Source organism: Akebia trifoliata, chromosome 13 (assembly GCF_017979445.1).
Source record: "Akebia trifoliata isolate Shusen 1 chromosome 13, ASM1797944v1, whole genome shotgun sequence".
Classification (NCBI taxonomy): domain Eukaryota; kingdom Viridiplantae; phylum Streptophyta; class Magnoliopsida; order Ranunculales; family Lardizabalaceae; genus Akebia; species Akebia trifoliata.
In genome coordinates, this window is record NC_141387.1 from 31,343,412 (window position 1) to 31,361,334 (window position 17,923).

Genomic DNA, 17,923 nt, shown 5'->3' on the forward strand with positions numbered 1-17,923 from the left:
AAAAATCCTAAAAAAATGAGGAATGTATAGAAATCAAATATTTATTAGATATATTACAAATCACCTATGAAGATCTATCTTTTAAATTGAATAAGAGTCAAATCGATAATAAGATCTAAATGGCTCCTAAGGTTTCATCTCTATAAATAAATTGATAGTGGTACTAAAAGGTATGAGTTCTCCTCCTATAAATTTTGACATTATTTTGTATTAAGGTTCTGACTTGAACGTTGAAGGGGTGTTGTTGCAAGCACACCTAAGGGCACGAGGAGAGAAGATTATGAGACATCGTCATAGATCTTAAGGTAGTGTAAGTTTTTGCATCTACAATCGATCCAATAGTTAAATCTTTAAGTGTAAAATTAGAACAATAGAAATATTATCATGTGTATTGAGATATATAATTATTATTTTTATATAAAAATAATAATTAATTTCTATTTTTACCATTTTTTGCATAAAGTATTTTTGATTTGTTTAATTTGAAAAAAGAATAAATCTTGAGTAATTTAAAAAGATAAAAAATTCATTAATATTGTACTAAAGTTTTAATCGCGAATTATTTGGAGAATTACTAACTTTCACAGGTAAGAAATCTAGATTGTAGCTCCAGAAAACTTACACCCTTAGAAGGGCATTTTCGTCATAACATAAAAAAGCGGATATTCGGGATCGGGAGTGGGTAGTCGGGACCCATTTACAGCAATTAAAGAAATTAATAAATATATCTTTTTCTCACTCACTCTTTCAATCTCAATTCTGTAGATCGAAGAGCAAGAAACCATTAAAAAGCTTTGTGAGATTCAAATCAGATCCGATCAGATAAAAATGGTGAAGAAAGGTCTTCTTGTAGGTTGCAATTATCCAGGAACAAAAGCAGAACTAAAAGGCTGCATCAACGATGTCAAAAGGATGCATCGATGCCTCATCGAACGTTACGGATTTGCGGAAGAAGACATCATTATCTTAATCGATACAGACGATTCTTACACACAACCAACTGGGAAGAACATACGAAAGGCTCTCTCTAATCTCATCAGATCTGCAGAATCAGATGATGTTATCTTCTTTCATTACAGTGGCCATGGAACTCGTCTTCCAGCTGAGACTGGAGAAGATGATGATACAGGTTATGATGAGTGCATCGTCCCTTGCGATATGAATCTCATCACTGGTAACAGTTTCTTTTTTTAATTTTTCTTGAATTTTGTTTATTTTTATTAGGATTTTACAAGTATGAGAGGGATTTTACCCTTTCTTTGTTGGAAATTGGAAACCCAATTAATCCATCTTAATTTGGTTGAGTCAATTGGTATGGATCGGTTTTGAATTTCATCACTGGTTACAGTTTTTTTTATTATATAAAATTTTGATTGAATTCCAATTAGGGTTCTGAAATTCGGACGAGTCACCATGAATTTAGTGGTCAGTTGATTTTTTTTTGGGAGTTGGTTTAGTCAATTGGTTTTGGATTTTTTTTTATTTTAATATAAATGATTGTTTATTAAAATGAGATTTTTTTTAGTGTGTGTAGCATCTATTAATCCAGTTTATAAGACAGAAAATACAATTATTTTTAATTAATGTATATATTTATCAAATTCTTCTGAACGGGTTTTGAAATGGATCGACTTCTTTGAGTCAAATTGGATCATCTGATGTTTATAGATTTATGTGTTATTTCTCTTGTAAATGTCAATGGTTGCTAAGATTTTAAATGTTTGTAATCAATATAAAATGAGATTTTGTCATTATAGCAATCAACTAGTATAGATTATAATGAAATAATAATTGTGTTTTTAATAAATGTATATATATTTTTGGATAAATCTCGAAAGCATTTTGAACCAATTTGGGAGGGGTTTGACTCATCCTGCTGTGCTGATCGTATCAGAGTCATGTATATATTTTGAAAAATAATTATTTTTTACTATTATATCATTACATTTGGTGTTATTATATCATGGGTCTTAGGCAAGGGTGTCAATGGGTGCCCAATTAGTAATTACTAATGTACTCAAAATTGATTAGTCAATTTTGGGTCTATCATTATGGATCCGATTGTTTTTGGGTCCAATAAGAATCGGGTCTCCTTCAGGTAAACTCTAATAGGATTTGAGTACCTGATTAGTAAATTTATTTTCTTTATAATAAAATTATTAGTCTAATTAAATACTAACAAAGAAATATCTTTAAGTAAATGTACTTAAACTAAATTACAATATAAGGGGAATGTAAAATTTAATTTAATTTTTTTTACTTTTTACCTAGGTGAACGTCCATTCATACACATTTTTTATAGAATTTCAACCACAAATAAATGGTCTATACCATAATTTTATTCTCAAAAGTTTGATTTGCTTGAAGAATTCATTGGATCTTAACTTTCAATTGAGGAGTCACAAATTAAATGGTTACATTTATAAATAATTGTCTATTTTATTGAATTCTCATTTTTTTTTGCTTTTCTCATTCAAAAAATAGTATCTATCTTAATGGGTACTCGATGGGTATTGATTATTTCTCCCACACATAGAAAGCACTTCCCTCTTTCTCCCATCTCTCTCTCTCTCTCTCTCTCTCTCTCTCTCTCTCTCTCTCTCTCCTCTCATGGAGCCTCTCATCATCCTCTTCCCCTCCAAGTAGCAAAATAACTTCCAAATTACCATCTTCATTGTTGAGGTGGGAAATTGGATCCATCTTATCCCCCCTTCTTCATGCACACACATTCAAAGCCTTATCTACATACAGAGATAATATTTTCTAAATATTTAGCTGAATACTAAAATTATTAGGATATCCGTCTTGGCAGATAATGTTGGATAAGATTGAATGCAATTTAAGTTGTATTACTTATTTATAAGTAACAAGTCCATTTATATAGATAGATTATTTGTTTTCAAAGACACGATGATTCATTTTTATGAATAGATGAAACAGAGGCCAATGAGTTTGATAATCCATTGGTCAAAAAACTTATATAGAACCTAGAGAAGGATAAAAATATTAGATATGCATTTGATAGAATGCAATATTTTACTTGTAATATTTATTTTAATTTTGATTATCATGTCAGTAGTAGTATTTTTTACTTCAATGTTGATTAAAGAGATGGAATAAACTAAAACATCTGATGACAGGTTTATGTTATGTATTTGTAGGACAATTATCAAGGTTGTCAAAATATTTCATTTTATAGTTTTTTTACATGTAAGGGCATTATGGTCATTTTTCCAAAATTCAGTAACTAAAAGTGGTCAAACAAACATGATTTCAAGGCTTTTGTGCGAAGTCCAATGCTTTAACGGCTTTTGTAACAAACAAGATTCTCCAAGACGCAACTTCCCAAACTCTAAGGTGCTGATTGATTCAGCTTTTTAAATCTGCTGTCAGCTTCTGCTGTCTGAATCTGTTGTCAGAAGCTGAAACATTGAAAAGTCTGTTTGATAGAGCTTTGTAAAAATGTTGTGCTATTGACCAGAATCTGGTAATTACTGTTTGATACAGCTTCAAGAATCTGTTGTATTAGGGTAAAATGACCAGAATACCCTTAAGGTTGCTAGTGACTCCAGAATGCATTAAAAATTATCATAATACCCCTATAAATATATAATTACAGTAAATATATATAAATATAATAAAATTATATAAAAAATTAAAAAAATAATTGTTTTAATTTTAAAATGTTTATAATTATAAAAAAAATTATAGAAAAATTTATAATTCTATAGAAATTTCGACACCACTCCTCTTAAAAATGAACTTATGAAATTTTCCTGATAAACAAAATACCTGCTTAATACGCAATGTTGATCATAATGCACCTAGAATGCATAAAAAATTATCTGAATACCCTTATAAATATATAATGAAAAAAGTGGTCTAGGGTCAAAATAGAAATAATAAAGCTATAAAGTTGGACCACAATAGCATTTTGATTTAGAAGAACAATAAGACCAGTATTTCACAATGTTTATCAAAACAGTAAATCTAAAAAAGAATCGATAACCATAACGTAGATATTAAGTACAAAGTGCATCTAAATCTTCATTAAACAGAAACCAAACATACATTTATACATAAATTAATGTAAATGGATTGATACTAGTAAACTTGTCAAAGCATAGCTTCTAACTAAAAAAAGTCACCTCTTCTCTATCTTACAACAAATACTCCTTATCATCCAACTCAACAAATGGAACATTATCTTCTTCTAATCCCCCCAATTCAACTTCCTCTAGAACATCCTTGCCGAAGAATACATATTGTAATGCATCAAAGAAGGCACTTTCTACATGACAGTGAAAAACAAGTTTATGGTAGGGATCCAAAATAAGACAAAGTGATCATAGAATGTAGATGATCATTCGCAACCATGCCAGCATAGGAATCAATATCAAATTGATAAATCAAGCATAATTTCTTAGGCTCCACACTTTCGTTGCATACTACATCAAAGAAACCAACATATAACTTAATAAAAAGAAATCATAATCTATCAATCTAGTGACTTCATCGAAGGGCATCGGAAACATGCAAAATTCATTCTCAGATGCATCTTTGTGGCTTCATAGAAGGGTACAAGAGTCAAAACCACTAAAGAGTGGGCCGCCACAAATGTCAACTGTGAAGGGTGTGATGTGTGCAACCCAAAGATATAAGGACCATCACCACCTAGCCATACCTCGTATCTTACTTGCCCGTGTATCCACAAAGTTGTGTTAAAAAAAAATTTTGTTTCTTTTATTCAAAACAACAACACTACTAAGAATTTGGATTTAGCCCAAACCCAAATTTTACTCCATCAAAGAAAATCTAAAATGATCTTCACTATGAACATAATTACCAATAACTCAAAACACACATCGATAAGACTTCAACGGAATCAAAATGCTAATGAATTATTTTAAAGCTTCAATTATAGTTCTGCTCAACTCAAGACTTCAGTCAACATAGAACCAAAAATAAAAAATAAGAATAAGAATAGTTCAACCTCCTCATTCCCAGTAGTCATAACATTCAACAAATCAAGCGGAAGACCAAGGCTGAAATTCATGTTCTTGAAGTCCATACCATTAAATCCAAAGATCAAACCCGGATGTTAGTCAAAATGAAAAGCTTTAGTGAGGTGAAAATTAAACCAAAACTTTGTCTTACAATTTAAAAACATGAACAACCACATATCAAATGTCTAAAATAAATATCATTAAAACCAAATACCTTGCAAATGCTATCGAATGAAGACAACCAACAGAAGCAAAGAAAATGGTAGAAACTGCTCAATCCACTTGGCAATCTGTTGTATATCATATCTTTGGGAAGAAGAATCCCTGTTATTACCACCCACATCATTACCAGCCTCCCCATCGGTCCTATCTCCCAAATAAACAGACGGAATTGAAGTAGACGATGACAAATAACCCCCTCACTGGACCCACTTTCATTAACAGACAAGATTAGTTCTTGATTCACACAGTAAATCTGAAAAATTTCTACGATTAGAATAACATTTCATAAATTTCCCGTAAATCTAGGGTTGTTTCGTCTCTCTGCCTCGCTGTCGCTGCATGAAGAATCTATGGAGAGAGAGAGAGAGCACTATGTGGGTTCTGTCGATGGCGTCGATCGGAGATGCTTGCCGTCGTCAATGGCGATGTAGAAGTGTCTGTGGGGTTTAGGTTGAACGAAGAAGAGAGATCGATCGGTTTTTACAGTCGGACATACGTAAGAATTACTTTATTAGTTGAAGGGCATTTACGTCATTTCACTTCGACACTTTTAAACGCGGTTACACGAAGCTCCTGTCATCCACTTTTCAAAACAGCGGTAAAAATTACAAAACTGCGTTTAAAAATTCAAAATGCAAATTTTTGAAACGCTATCAAGCACGCAAATTTTTGTAAATCTCTGCTTTTTGACGCCAACGCAGATAAATCTGCGTTTAAAAGCGCAATCAATCGCCCCCTAAGCTTCTGCTTCTCCTAGACATAGAAGTCTGAAGCAGAAGCTGGAATCTGAAACAGATAGGCCCTTACATTCCAATCTATTAAACATAATAGTTTAGTCTAATCTCAAAGGAAGATGAAGTTATTGTAGACCGAAATATAATTACTTGGTCACAAGATTAGTCAGGAATTTATTTAAGATGGTTTTTGTCTTTACCTTCTCTAAGTTCATATTCTTCATAAAATTATTATTATGATTTCTCTTTTTTGACAATGATTTTCTGACTTGAAAATTTCACTCGGTTTGTACTCGGATGATGTGGCAAGGGCATATCATGACTTTTTTTCGAGTCGGAAAATCATGACTTTTTTTCACCATATTTTTGTAGGATAATAACCTTTTTGTTTCCATTTATAATATGTGGGTAACTTTGGATACTAAACAAGGACTACTTTTGGGAATCCCAATTACTAGACTAAATCATCTTCTATTGATTGTCAATGTGGTGATGAATTCACAATGGAAATCTCTCTCTTGTTTGTGCAGATGACGACTTCAGGGAATACGTGGATCAAGTCCCACGTGGTTGTCGAATAACAATTGTATCAGATTCCTGCCACAGCGGAGGCCTAATTGACGAAGCTAAGGAACAGATTGGTGAGAGCACCAAAAACGAAGAACAAGAACACGAATCAAGCTCCGGGTTTGGTTTCAGAGGCTTCTTGCACCAAACAGTGAACCAAGCATTCGAGTCCCGTGGAATTCACCTCCCTGTAGGAGAACATCGCCGTACAAGACACCACCGAACTGAGGACAATGAGGATGAAGAAAACGAGTATGACGAACAAGGCCACATCAAGAGCAGATCTCTACCTATCTCGACTCTCATAGAAATACTAAAGGAGAAGACAGGAAAAGATGACATTGAAGTAGGGAACTTGCGACCCTCATTGTTTGATGTCTTTGGAGAGGATTCAAGTCCTAAGGTGAAGAAATTCATGAAGTTTGTCATAGGCAAGCTTCAACATGGTGATGGTGAAGGTGGAAGCGGTGGTGGGGGTTTTATGGGTATGGTCGGAGGCCTCGCTCAACAGTTCTTGAAACAAAAACTAGAAAATGATGAAGAATATGCAAAACCCGCTGTTAAAACCGAAGTAGGCAGCAAAGCAGAAGTTTATGCCGGATCGAGTAAGCGGGCATTACCCGATGGTGGAATACTGATTAGTGGATGCCAGACTGACCAAACATCAGCAGACGCAAACCCTTCGGGCGATGCCAATGGTGCTTATGGGGCTCTTAGTAATGCAATTCAGACCATTATTGCTGAGACCGATGGTGCAATTACGAATCAGGAGCTTGTGTTGAAGGCAAGGGAGATACTTAAAAAACAAGGTTTTGCGCAGCGCCCTGGCCTTTACTGTGATGATCATCATGCTGATGCTCCTTTTGTTTGTTAATAATCGTTGAGTCCAAAGAGTGGAACTTGTGGTTTTTAGGTGTGTACTTGTGTTTGGTTTTTTAGAGTTTGTGGAGAGAGCTTGTTTGGTTTGTAAAACAATAAGGATTAGATAAGACAATCTCTTGCAATTTCATCTTGAATTCAATGGGTTTGTTTTAGTTTGTCGGTTTCACAAAATATGGTTAAAAAATTAGAGTATATTTATAGAAGAGAGTTTCTATTGGCACCCCAACTTTTACTTATCACACCCCAGTTTATTGAATTATTTGTTCACGTCCCAATTAAAGATTAAAACACTTCAAAATTTACTAAGTTTTTTTGGCTCGGATTATAATCTCAACAGTACAACACTCCAAATAATTTCAGTAGTTGTTTACAATTATGATTAGTCTCATAAAATCTTAAACCCAAAAAATAAAAATCTAGCTAAAAAAAAAATACATACATCTTTTACTTATTCTCAACCATTCCCTTATTTTCTTTATTTTTAATTGGGGTTTAATAAGTAGAAGTTGGGTCGTGGCAGCTTTCTTCTACTAGAACTTCTATCCACTTGCTTTTAAGGTAATTTAGCTTATCAAAATTTTTTTTAAGGTAATTCCAAAATTGTTTGGAGAGAAATTAATAATGTTCTCAAACCATTTCAATATTGTATTTTTGAAGTTTTCTATTCCTTTTAGTTAGAAATTTTATCAAAACTGTACTAGAACTTTTATGAGTCATGTTGGATTGACCTCAAGATTGTACCTCATATCGCACATCTTGACGTAAAAGTGCATAGGAAACATAGATGATTTTTCACTCCTATCTTGATGACAGCATCTACAGTTCTATTATCAGACAATATTATTTATAACTCTTTTTTCTAATAATCTGTTTGGGACTTAGCCCTCCCCCAGTTTTCTTCTTTTCTTTAATATAATATTTTCCCAGATTTTTTTATTTTAATCTGATCTGTTGGTGTCTCATCAGATCTTATAATTTCAGAAATTAAAGTGTTATATAACAAAACTCCTAAATAGTTTTTTAGAAGAAAGTTGGTGTGGAAGTAGTCACAATTTTAAATGTGAGAATGAGGATGGAAAAGTTTTGCCATGCAACATGAAAATAGCTGTTTTTTGTATTTGCTTACATCACGACGCAAAGTAGTTGATGATTTTTACAAGATATAAGCCAAAAATAAGTACAATAAAAATGATTATAAAGATTTCTTGTTTCACATCACGACGCAAAAAAAAAAAAAAAAAAAAAAACATTTTCTATTCCTTCTTAAGGCTTCACCTAAACTCTCTTGGACTGGAGCAAGTTATGATCTGAACTATCTCGGACTGGAGCAGGTTTATGATCGAATATGTTTGATCAGTTGCTGCCCGGTAGCAAAAAAATACATCTTCAATTGTTCCATATCAATCTTCGACCTCATGAACCCACTTTAAATCTGCCACACAAAAATTAACAAGAAATAAAAATAAAATCCATCGTGTATTAAAATTGGCTTGCATGTGAGATTGTCTGGACTCTGGATAAAACAGAGCGAAAATGTGAAAATTATGACAAGTTGGGAGGTTGTGTCCATGGGCAGAGCTCTATAGCAATGTTTCATGTCAAACTCAAGTTAGGTGGAAAACAAAAAATTGAAACCAGTCCAACTGATTCGAGAAAAGCAGGACTTCCAAAATTCTCTCTTGGCTTAAAACGACAAGAAAAATGTCAAAACAAAGCAGAAAGGAATGAGAAGAAGATGGAGAAAAAAAAGATAAATAAAAAAAATTCTAAAAAATAATAATAATATGTAATACATTAGACATTTATTCCAACTTTCCAATATATCTTTTAGCAAAAAAGAAAAAAAAAAAAAAATACTATTGAATATCTATGCATGACAACATGTTTCCACACATCATTTATGATGCTAAAAATAAACCTATATATTAACATATCTTTTAAGCAAAAGTAACACACTATTGAAAAAATTAAAAAAATCATGACATTAAGACATTATCATCAAAATCCCATCTTAAACAACATTTATGGATCAAATCATAAAACAACCACAAGGCCATAAATCAACCATAGGCCTACAAAAAATGGATTTTACTATTTTTATTTTAAAAATGTGTTCAAAATGTAAAAGTCGAATTTCATTATTGTTTTAATTATTACAGGTACGAAACGTGTTTTAAACGAGACATTAAAAAAAGAGTTTTTTGTTATTATGACGCTCAAGTCTGGTAATGCTAGTGATATAAGCGAAGGATTGTATTTATACGATGGAAAAATGTTGGGCAATCCCAAATTGTTAGGATAAGGCTTTGATGATGGTGATGATGAACAAAATGAAGTTTGAAATTCCACGAGAAATAAGTTTATGCAGCAAAAGACCTTTTTGTACTGGTTAGCTGGTATGATCTGGTTGTTCACTATAATAAAGAATAGAAGCTTCAAGCAACAATAAATGCACACACCTCGAAGCACTAATTCAACTGCTGTATTAGGAATAAGAAGCCCAATGATTCCCTCGTTATCTGTAGTTGTCTCTATACGCACAACACGAAGCCGTTTCTGACTTTGACGGGCCTATATAAATGGTTAGAATGAGGTCTCGATCATTGTAACATAACCAAATAGTCAAGATATTAAGACAATGAAATAAGTTACAGCACCAACCTAGTAGATCTTGAGATTTTATATTTCTATAGCCACTAAAAACTGGCTAAACAATAATAGCACATTTTTGTGTATATAAGAATCATCAAAGATGTATCTACATTGCATTTTAAGTATCTCTGAAGATGAAACTTGAGAATTTCGATTAATTTATTTATTTCTAATTTCAAGCATAAAGGAATGCCAATATACAAACAAAACGAGTAGCTAAATGGAGAAACATACCGATAAAAAAAAAAAAAATGAAGGGAGAAACATTAAATAAAGTATACATGAGAGGATTGAGAATACAATGGAGATCCTCAGGAATATTGCACATAAACGACTTTATTTTGATGGGAAGACGAGGAAATACAAGAGTAGTGGAAGGGGGGAGAGGAAACTACATTTACTTGTATTAACTTCATGTATAGAACTCACTTCACTCATAATTACAGTTTTTTAGAGAGATTCTATTGCCGCGCCAACTTTTGCTAATGCCACCTCAATTCATATGTAAATCACCGAAGAATTGGCACACATCTTGGGGTGGCGTTAGCAAAAGTTGGTGTGGTAATAAAAGCTCTCTTTTATATAAATATATAAACTCTTCTAGGTATTTTCACTATAACTTCCCACAGATTCCCAACTTTTGGTGAAAAAAATCAAATATGACAAGCTAAAACTCATCAAATGTCTCAGAATCCTTTAAAAAAATGTATAGCAGAGTTCAGAACACTTGTCATAATACTTACCCACTATTATAAATGTCTAGCAGATTCTTTATAATAATACTATGTAAGGCAAAATAGAAACATATATAGTACTTTCTTAACACTAAAAATGGCACAAGCTCATAATATGAGTAATTAGCAGAAATTTTAATTGATTACATATTCTTGCAGAAAATCTATATATAGTTTGGATATCATAACTGATAACTGGGCGAAACTCATGGAAGCAGGACAACTTTTTCACTTTTGAGCATGGAATTAAGTATTGAAATGCTTCCATTACTTGAATACTCTATTTTCCATACATTGTTCTTTTTTTTTTTTTTTTAATTTAAATTTTCGTGTTAACATCATCTTCTCTTATCCCGAACACTAAGGTCGACAACCCGAATCTCACCTCACCTTTCAAGTCTATTTTGTGCCATTTCTTCATTCAAGCAATAAGACTTCATATGTTTCATTACGAGCACCACCAACTTTCAAAATACTATACCCTTAGAAAATTTAAAAAAAAAAAAAAAAAAAAATTGTTTTCTTTAGTGAGTCAATTTTACAAGTTGACCTTGCAAACACTACTAAAATTCCAACTACATCAATTCAGTCGAGTTCCTAATTTACTTTCAAGTTATAAAACTATCAACGATGCAAATAATTTCATTATAAAACCCACCCACCATGAGGTTGGACCCACACGACCTCCCACTTGGGTCAATCATACCAAAAGTCTTGAGCTATCCAATGTTGTCAAATGCGACCACATATGCAAAATCTTATACCATTGTGGTATATACAACATTTGAGGGGACTGCAAAGTATGCGATGGTGTACTTAAAATATGCAATCGCATATAGCATATGTGATGGCATGTGTCCAACAGCTAGTTTATATGTGATGGCATTTGTACAACGGCTAAAAAACTAGCTGTTGGACAGCAAAGTTTTTTGCCTTCTTATTTGCTTCCAAATAGCCTACTCTTGCATCCCTCCTTCATCCTTCTTCACAGACAATGCAGCTACATATGTGGCTGCGGGTTGCTTGTTAATGGACAAGAGACCTCGTTTGTATTGGTCGCCTTATATTGATCTCACTTTAGAAGACATCGGTAAATTACATATTAAAATTGTTGTTAAAGCTATAAAAATTATTGTTTTCATATATAAACATGTTTTGTTGTTGCAATGAACGAGAAAACACATTGGTGGAAACTTAGACCGGCCATTACCCAATTTGCAACGTCTTTTTTTTTTTTTTCACACTACAAAGCTTGTATGGAAAGAAAAGTGAACTTAGAAGTTTTGTAGTGTCAGCAGAATGGAATAACAGGCCTTAGTCAAATAAGACTAAAGAAAACTAATTGCCCAAATCATTTTCTCAAAACTTTTGGACTAATGTTTGTAAGGCCTCAAGAAATGTTGGAACACTGATTATTATCCTAAGATTGGTGGATGATGATGAAAAACCACCAATGGATTACATTTATGATTATATGGAAAAGGCTAAATTACAAAATAAAGGAAAATCATGCATCTAGATAAAGGAGTTATAAGCTTGTAATTGACATTATAAACAAGAGATGAGGAGCCAAATGTCGTCTGTCTGGTATGCGGCAGCATACATTCTCAATCCAGCCGTGTACTTTCATGCCATTGATCATGATGAAATCGAATCAACACACATGATTGGGTTCCTTGATGTTTTGGAACGAATGATTCCAACGAAAGATGAACAAGATAAGATATCATCGCAATTGGATCGATATAAGAATAATGAAAGAATCTTCAGGAAGGAGATTGCTATCAGACACATAACAGTAGGAAGGAGATCACTATCATACACAGAACACCAAATACTCCAAGTAAGAAATATTAAATATCGTTTAATGATTAATTTAGATTCATTCAAGTCTTCAAATTCAAACTACTAAAATATTTTTGAATTAAATATGATCAACTGATTGGTGGGCACAATATGGAGTGGATCAAATTTCAAAGGATCTAGATTTGAAGAAATTGGTTATACGAATTCTTGGTCTAACATATTCTGCATCCAGATGTGAATGCAACTGTAAAACATTCGAGATGGTAAATTTTACTTCGATATATATTTTGAATTAAATTTAAAATTCCTACTTTATTTTCTTAATCTAACTTTTTAATTGATGTGTGTTTATCTGAATTAAAATAACAAATTCACACCAAGAAGAGGAATCGACTTGAGCAGAAAAAGTTCAATGACTTGGTTTTCGTGCAATAAAATCAAAGATTGCGTGAAAGATTCTTACAGAGGAAAGAACAACCAGAGTTGTACGACCCCATCTCCCTTGATGAGTTTAATGGAGATCATCCGTGGATTTCTGATGCAATGGATGAACTAGTGTTTGAAGGAGAAGATCTCACTTGGGTATAAGTTGAGCAAGTTGTTTTGCACTGCACCCGGGGAGAGCTCAAACCAAAGGAGAAGAGGTTGCCGATCGAGTTAACAACTACTTGATGAAGAAGACGAAATACAAGAAGAAGAAGATGAAGGTCAACAGCCTTTGCATGTGGGTGAAGTTTTGGTGATAGCTGATGAAGATGAAATTGAAGAAGATGAAGAATACATTTAAGAAGGTGATGATTCAGACGATGATGGGAATGGGAATGATGACGACAATGACAATAACAGAGGTGGTGAAGATGGAGATGTATACGATGGATTAAGGATGGTTGTGTGGAGTATATGGCGGGTTATCATAAATAAAATTAGGTGCTCACTTGTTTTGTACTTTGAATATTTCCAATTTCTATGTGTACAACTTGTATTAGATATTTTATATTTGGATTGATGCTTCATTCTTGTGTTTTTTGGTATCTATGTATTTAGACAACATTTCTAAGTTAATCAATATTTATTTTGGTGTTTTTCAATTTTGTTTTTTAATATTTTCTGATAAGTTGTTAGATATGCTAACACTGGAGCTATCAGAGTTGGGTGTGTAACTATATTCATTGACTCATTAAAAAAATCATGGCTCATTGGAGGACCAAAAACTTCAATGTGTACTATGTATGTATCTATGGCAACACATTAGGCATACAAATAATGAAAAAGTCAGAGAACGGAAAGCTCTAAAGGAGGACAATACATTCTTAATTAAACATTAGATTAGGTAAGTAAGATACCTGGTTAGAAAGGGCTTTATCAATAGTTCCCCAAACAGGAAGAATGAGGCCGCCCAACACATTTACTTCTTGAAGTCTTCTGCCAACTGTACAGGAGCTCCCAAGCTTACATTTGGGTCCATGCATGCACTGCAATGTCACAAGGTTAAAAGGTTCATATATATCGAAGAATACAAATTCTGCGATAAAGGAGTTATGTTCAGAACCATGTTATGCAATCTCAAGCAACCAAAATCAGCCAGAAACTCCGGACCACATTACACGAATAAATAGTTTAATAGGAACAGTTGGACCTAAAATTCCTAAAGTAGATCTTACAAAACGATTTTCTTTCTGAACCCGGTGCAGGCTGCACAAATATTTTACATTAGCACATTAGCTATCAACCAATTTATTTAGAGAGATTCTATGGTCACACCAACTTTTGCTGCCAAACCAATTCATATGTAAATCACCAAAGAATTACACACATCTTGGAATACTAATAGAAGCTCTCTTCATTTAACTTCACCCTATGATAGTAACTGTCATTTTAGTTTTGTGATACACAAAACCACGAAATTACTTATTCATTCATGCACAAATATTTTCCAGAAAACTACGTGCTGTAAAACAAACAAAGCCTAAAAAGAATCGAATTTCTAAAACTGAAAGTATGTGAGTGTGGGCATCCCATGATTTATTTCTTTGAAAATGAGTTGTCCAAACAGAAACCAACATAAACAGATTTGGTAGAGCAAACAAGTCTAATACAAATTCTATTCCTTACAAGAGACATGGGATATCCACCCGTGAGAGCAAATATGTTTACTAATTTTTTTAAGAAGAAACCAACAAGACAATAGATCGATACGCCTCAGTGATGGTGATTGAGAAACATCAACCAAAAATTACTTGAGTAAAAACCAGTGTTGTCAAATGTGGTCGCATATGCTACTTTCAAAGTGAAAATCGCATATGCTACAGTCACGTACCCCAAATTATGCAATCTGCCAATATGCGATGGCATACGTGATGTGTGCGATGGCATATTTTTCTGCATTTTTTTCCAAAAAAAATAATTCTGACAGCATATGCCACCACATATGCAATGTACGAAATCACATATACGAACAGCATGTGCTGGTCGCATATGCTATTTAACAACATTGGTAAAAACATGAATCAAACCGAAAATTATAAAACATAAAGTAAATAAGATTATGGGAATAAGTTTGCAAATCATTTCCGATGCGGGCTTAGACCCATATCTCAGTTGGTTGACATGTTATAATGAAACTTTGAGATCGTGCGTTCAAGTCCAGTTTACCTACAAAAAAAAAAAAAAACATTTCCAATGCAGAAAATCAATCAGTTTCTTGGGGTATGAATCAATTACTTCCTTTTATGAACAGTCCATTATGCACCTAAAACATAACGAGTCATTTTTTAATAAACAAAAACAAGGTTTTGGCGGGAAAATTTTCTTTCGAACAAGTCATATAATCATTAAACTGAAAAATCTAAGCATATCTGCAATGAGGAGAAAGAAAGGAAAGAAAGAAGTCCATTAGACTAGTCATACTAATTATGCCTACCATAGAGACAAGTTTAAGAATGGCCGCATCCTAACCAGGTTTACTTCATTAAGGATCTCTTTACCTGTTTGGAAGAAACCTCGTATTCATCTTTCCAACCTGTACAAGCCTTCTCTAGCGTTGCAATCTTTCTGTACTTATTTTTTAGCTCAGACAACGGCATTTCCCTGGAAAAAAGACAAGATATGAGATGGGTCAAAAGAAACAAACAATATAAACCAAAGAATTCGATGATTCCAACTTAAATGCAGTATGATACCTCAATGCCTCTCCAACAGCTGGACGTATTATCTTAAAAAATCCTGACGTAGAGCTGAAAATCGAATGGAGTAGAAAAAATACAAACATTAAGTTGGAGAGTAGTTATCCCATGCAGCATCTTAATGTGGCAGAAATAAACGTTGAAGAACTAAGAGGAAACCCAAAATAGACAAGTCAATATAGAATTGGGGAAAATGAAAAAGAAAACTCAAAACAGTTGAGAGAAGAGTCTCACTGAATAAAGTTTAAATTATCATTATAGACATTCCCCCACAGAAACTTTCAGGTAAATAATCAACCTAATAATCACTATGGAGCTTAAGAATTATTTTTTGATAGGCAAAGCAAAAAATACATTATAAGAAGGAAAAGAAAGGAGTCCGCCAAACAGAACAACAAGGAAGAAAAATAACCCCAGTCCAACGGCTAACTAAAAGGAAAACTCAATCCGAACATAACAAATCCCATTTAAACAAAAAGTCGTCGAAGAAGCTTCCTCTAAACTCATGAAACATATTGCCCCAAAAAAATAAGAGCCCCAATATCCAGAACAGCAATTCTTCCAAGGAATGCCCCTTCCTTTCATACGCGCTACTATTCTGCTCCAACAAGATTCCCCAATAAAAAAAAAACATGGTTGTGGACTATAAGATTCCTTTCTTGATGGAGACAAATTGAAATACCAATTTTAAAACAGAGCTAGAGTAGAGAAGTGAAATGTAGTGCCCCTAGCCCAAACCAGTATGACATTGTCTACATTGAAATTTTCCCCGCACAACTTTGAAACGTGTCATACCTAAATGTGTATCCAGCCGATGTGGGACTAAACTCACAATTCTTCCTATCATTACATACAACACACAAAATGGCTCCACTACGGCTCATCAGTCTCAACAGCCCTTTCCTGGTCTGGGTAGGTGAATCAGCGAGATATTAACATTCTCCCCAAACAACTAGATAAGCCATCCTCGACTCTGATACCATTGGTACCGTCCCTTACCCACACTAGTATGATATTGTCCGCTTTGGGTTTCACCCCGAACAGCTTTACAAAGCATCATACGAGATAGGGTCAAGCTTGCCCTTATAGCCAATACTCTAAACGTCTACCCAATCAATGTGGGAGTAAACTGACAACTCCCTGTATCATTCCATTCACATAGGACTGCTCCACTTCGACCCCTTGGTTTCAACAGCCCCTTTGTTAGCACAAGAAGGCATACCGATGAGAATGTGATAGGAAAGCCCATTGAGTTTCAAACACGAATATGGGTCCAGATCTCACTAGCAAAGGGGCAGTGAATAAGTGATTGACTAATTTCCCAAATGACTTACAAAGAAAACAAAAATTAATTGAGGGAATAGCCTTTGCCATAATTTGGTCTAGTGTAAGAATTTCTCCATAAATCGCCAACCAGATGATAAGAACTATTTTTAATGGAACTTTTGGCCCCCCAAACTGTATTGATAGGAAAGAAAGAAATTGGATGAATGATACTGGACTTTAAAAAAAGATCCAACAAAGAATACTTTTTCCTTTCTAACCTCCCACTCCCTTTTGTCCTCTGTTGTGGAATAAATGTTGATCTGAGAGATACAATGAATAAGACTTGCAACCTCTTGGAACTCCCAGTTATTAAAGTCTCTTTTGAATCCGAGATCCCACAAAAATCAACTTCTAGATGGAACCAAGAAGTGTATAACCAGAACCACTTTATTCTAGGATAACAAATAAAGACTAGGAAAGTGAGCTCTGACAGATGAAGCCCCACTCCAATGATTTTCCCAAAATTTTACCACTATCCCCTTCCCTACTTTGAGATTAATCCCCTTTCGAACTCAGCCATATTGTTATACACCCCTCCAATACCCACACCCATAAGAATTAAAGTATCAATATTCTTCGTTTGTTGTTCTTTTGGTGTAAGCAATTTAAAGATTTTAGAGTTCTTTTGTGAAGATTTCTTGGTTAGGTGGATATTTGTGATAGGCCAGGTCACTTTCAGATTCTTGATTTTAGTTATCCAGAATTTTCTTGAAACACATGTTGAGACCCATTGATTGAGACAAACGAAGAAAGAACTTGTAATTTAATTGTTTCATGTGACTTTATTGGTTATACAACTATTAATCTCAAAA

At 33.7% G+C, this 17,923-nt stretch overlaps 2 protein-coding genes across 3 annotated transcripts in view; one reads left to right on the top strand and one right to left on the bottom strand.

Moving 5' to 3' along the window:
- The first annotated feature begins 731 nt into the window (after positions 1–731).
- LOC147388307 (metacaspase-4-like) lies at positions 732–7,566 on the top strand. Its single transcript, XM_086420082.1, has 2 exons — positions 732–1,174; positions 6,493–7,566. The coding sequence occupies exons 1-2, from the start codon at positions 829–831 to the stop codon at positions 7,401–7,403; spliced, it is 1,257 nt and encodes a 418-aa protein (XP_086276208.1). The 5' UTR covers positions 732–828; the 3' UTR covers positions 7,404–7,566.
- A 904-nt stretch (positions 7,567–8,470) lies between these two features.
- EMB1135 (RING/FYVE/PHD zinc finger superfamily protein) overlaps positions 8,471–17,923 on the bottom strand; it is a 43,997-nt gene continuing 34,544 nt past the window's right edge. Inside the window, exons 28-32 of one of the 2 annotated variants that reach the window (XM_086420080.1) lie at positions 15,783–15,836; positions 15,588–15,690; positions 13,947–14,075; positions 9,871–9,982; positions 8,471–8,843 (exon numbers count right to left, since the gene is read on the bottom strand). In XM_086420080.1, the coding sequence (XP_086276206.1) occupies positions 8,812–8,843; positions 9,871–9,982; positions 13,947–14,075; positions 15,588–15,690; positions 15,783–15,836 (430 nt within the window). In that variant the 3' untranslated portion in view covers positions 8,471–8,811. Of the gene's footprint in view, positions 8,844–9,870; positions 9,983–13,946; positions 14,076–14,095; positions 15,256–15,587; positions 15,691–15,782; positions 15,837–17,923 lie in introns of those variants that run through there. The other variant, XM_086420081.1, reaches the window with a different exon arrangement.

What these genes read in the sequence shown, in the direction of transcription:
- LOC147388307 (XM_086420082.1), top strand. Translation starts at nt 829, where the DNA reads ATGGTGAAGAAAGGTCTTCTTGTAGGTTGCAATTATCCAGGAACAAAA. An exon ending in CGATATGAATCTCATCACTG is followed by an intron (nt 1,175 to 6,492) that starts GTAACAGTTTCT and finishes TTGTTTGTGCAG; the next exon opens with ATGACGACTTCAGGGAATAC.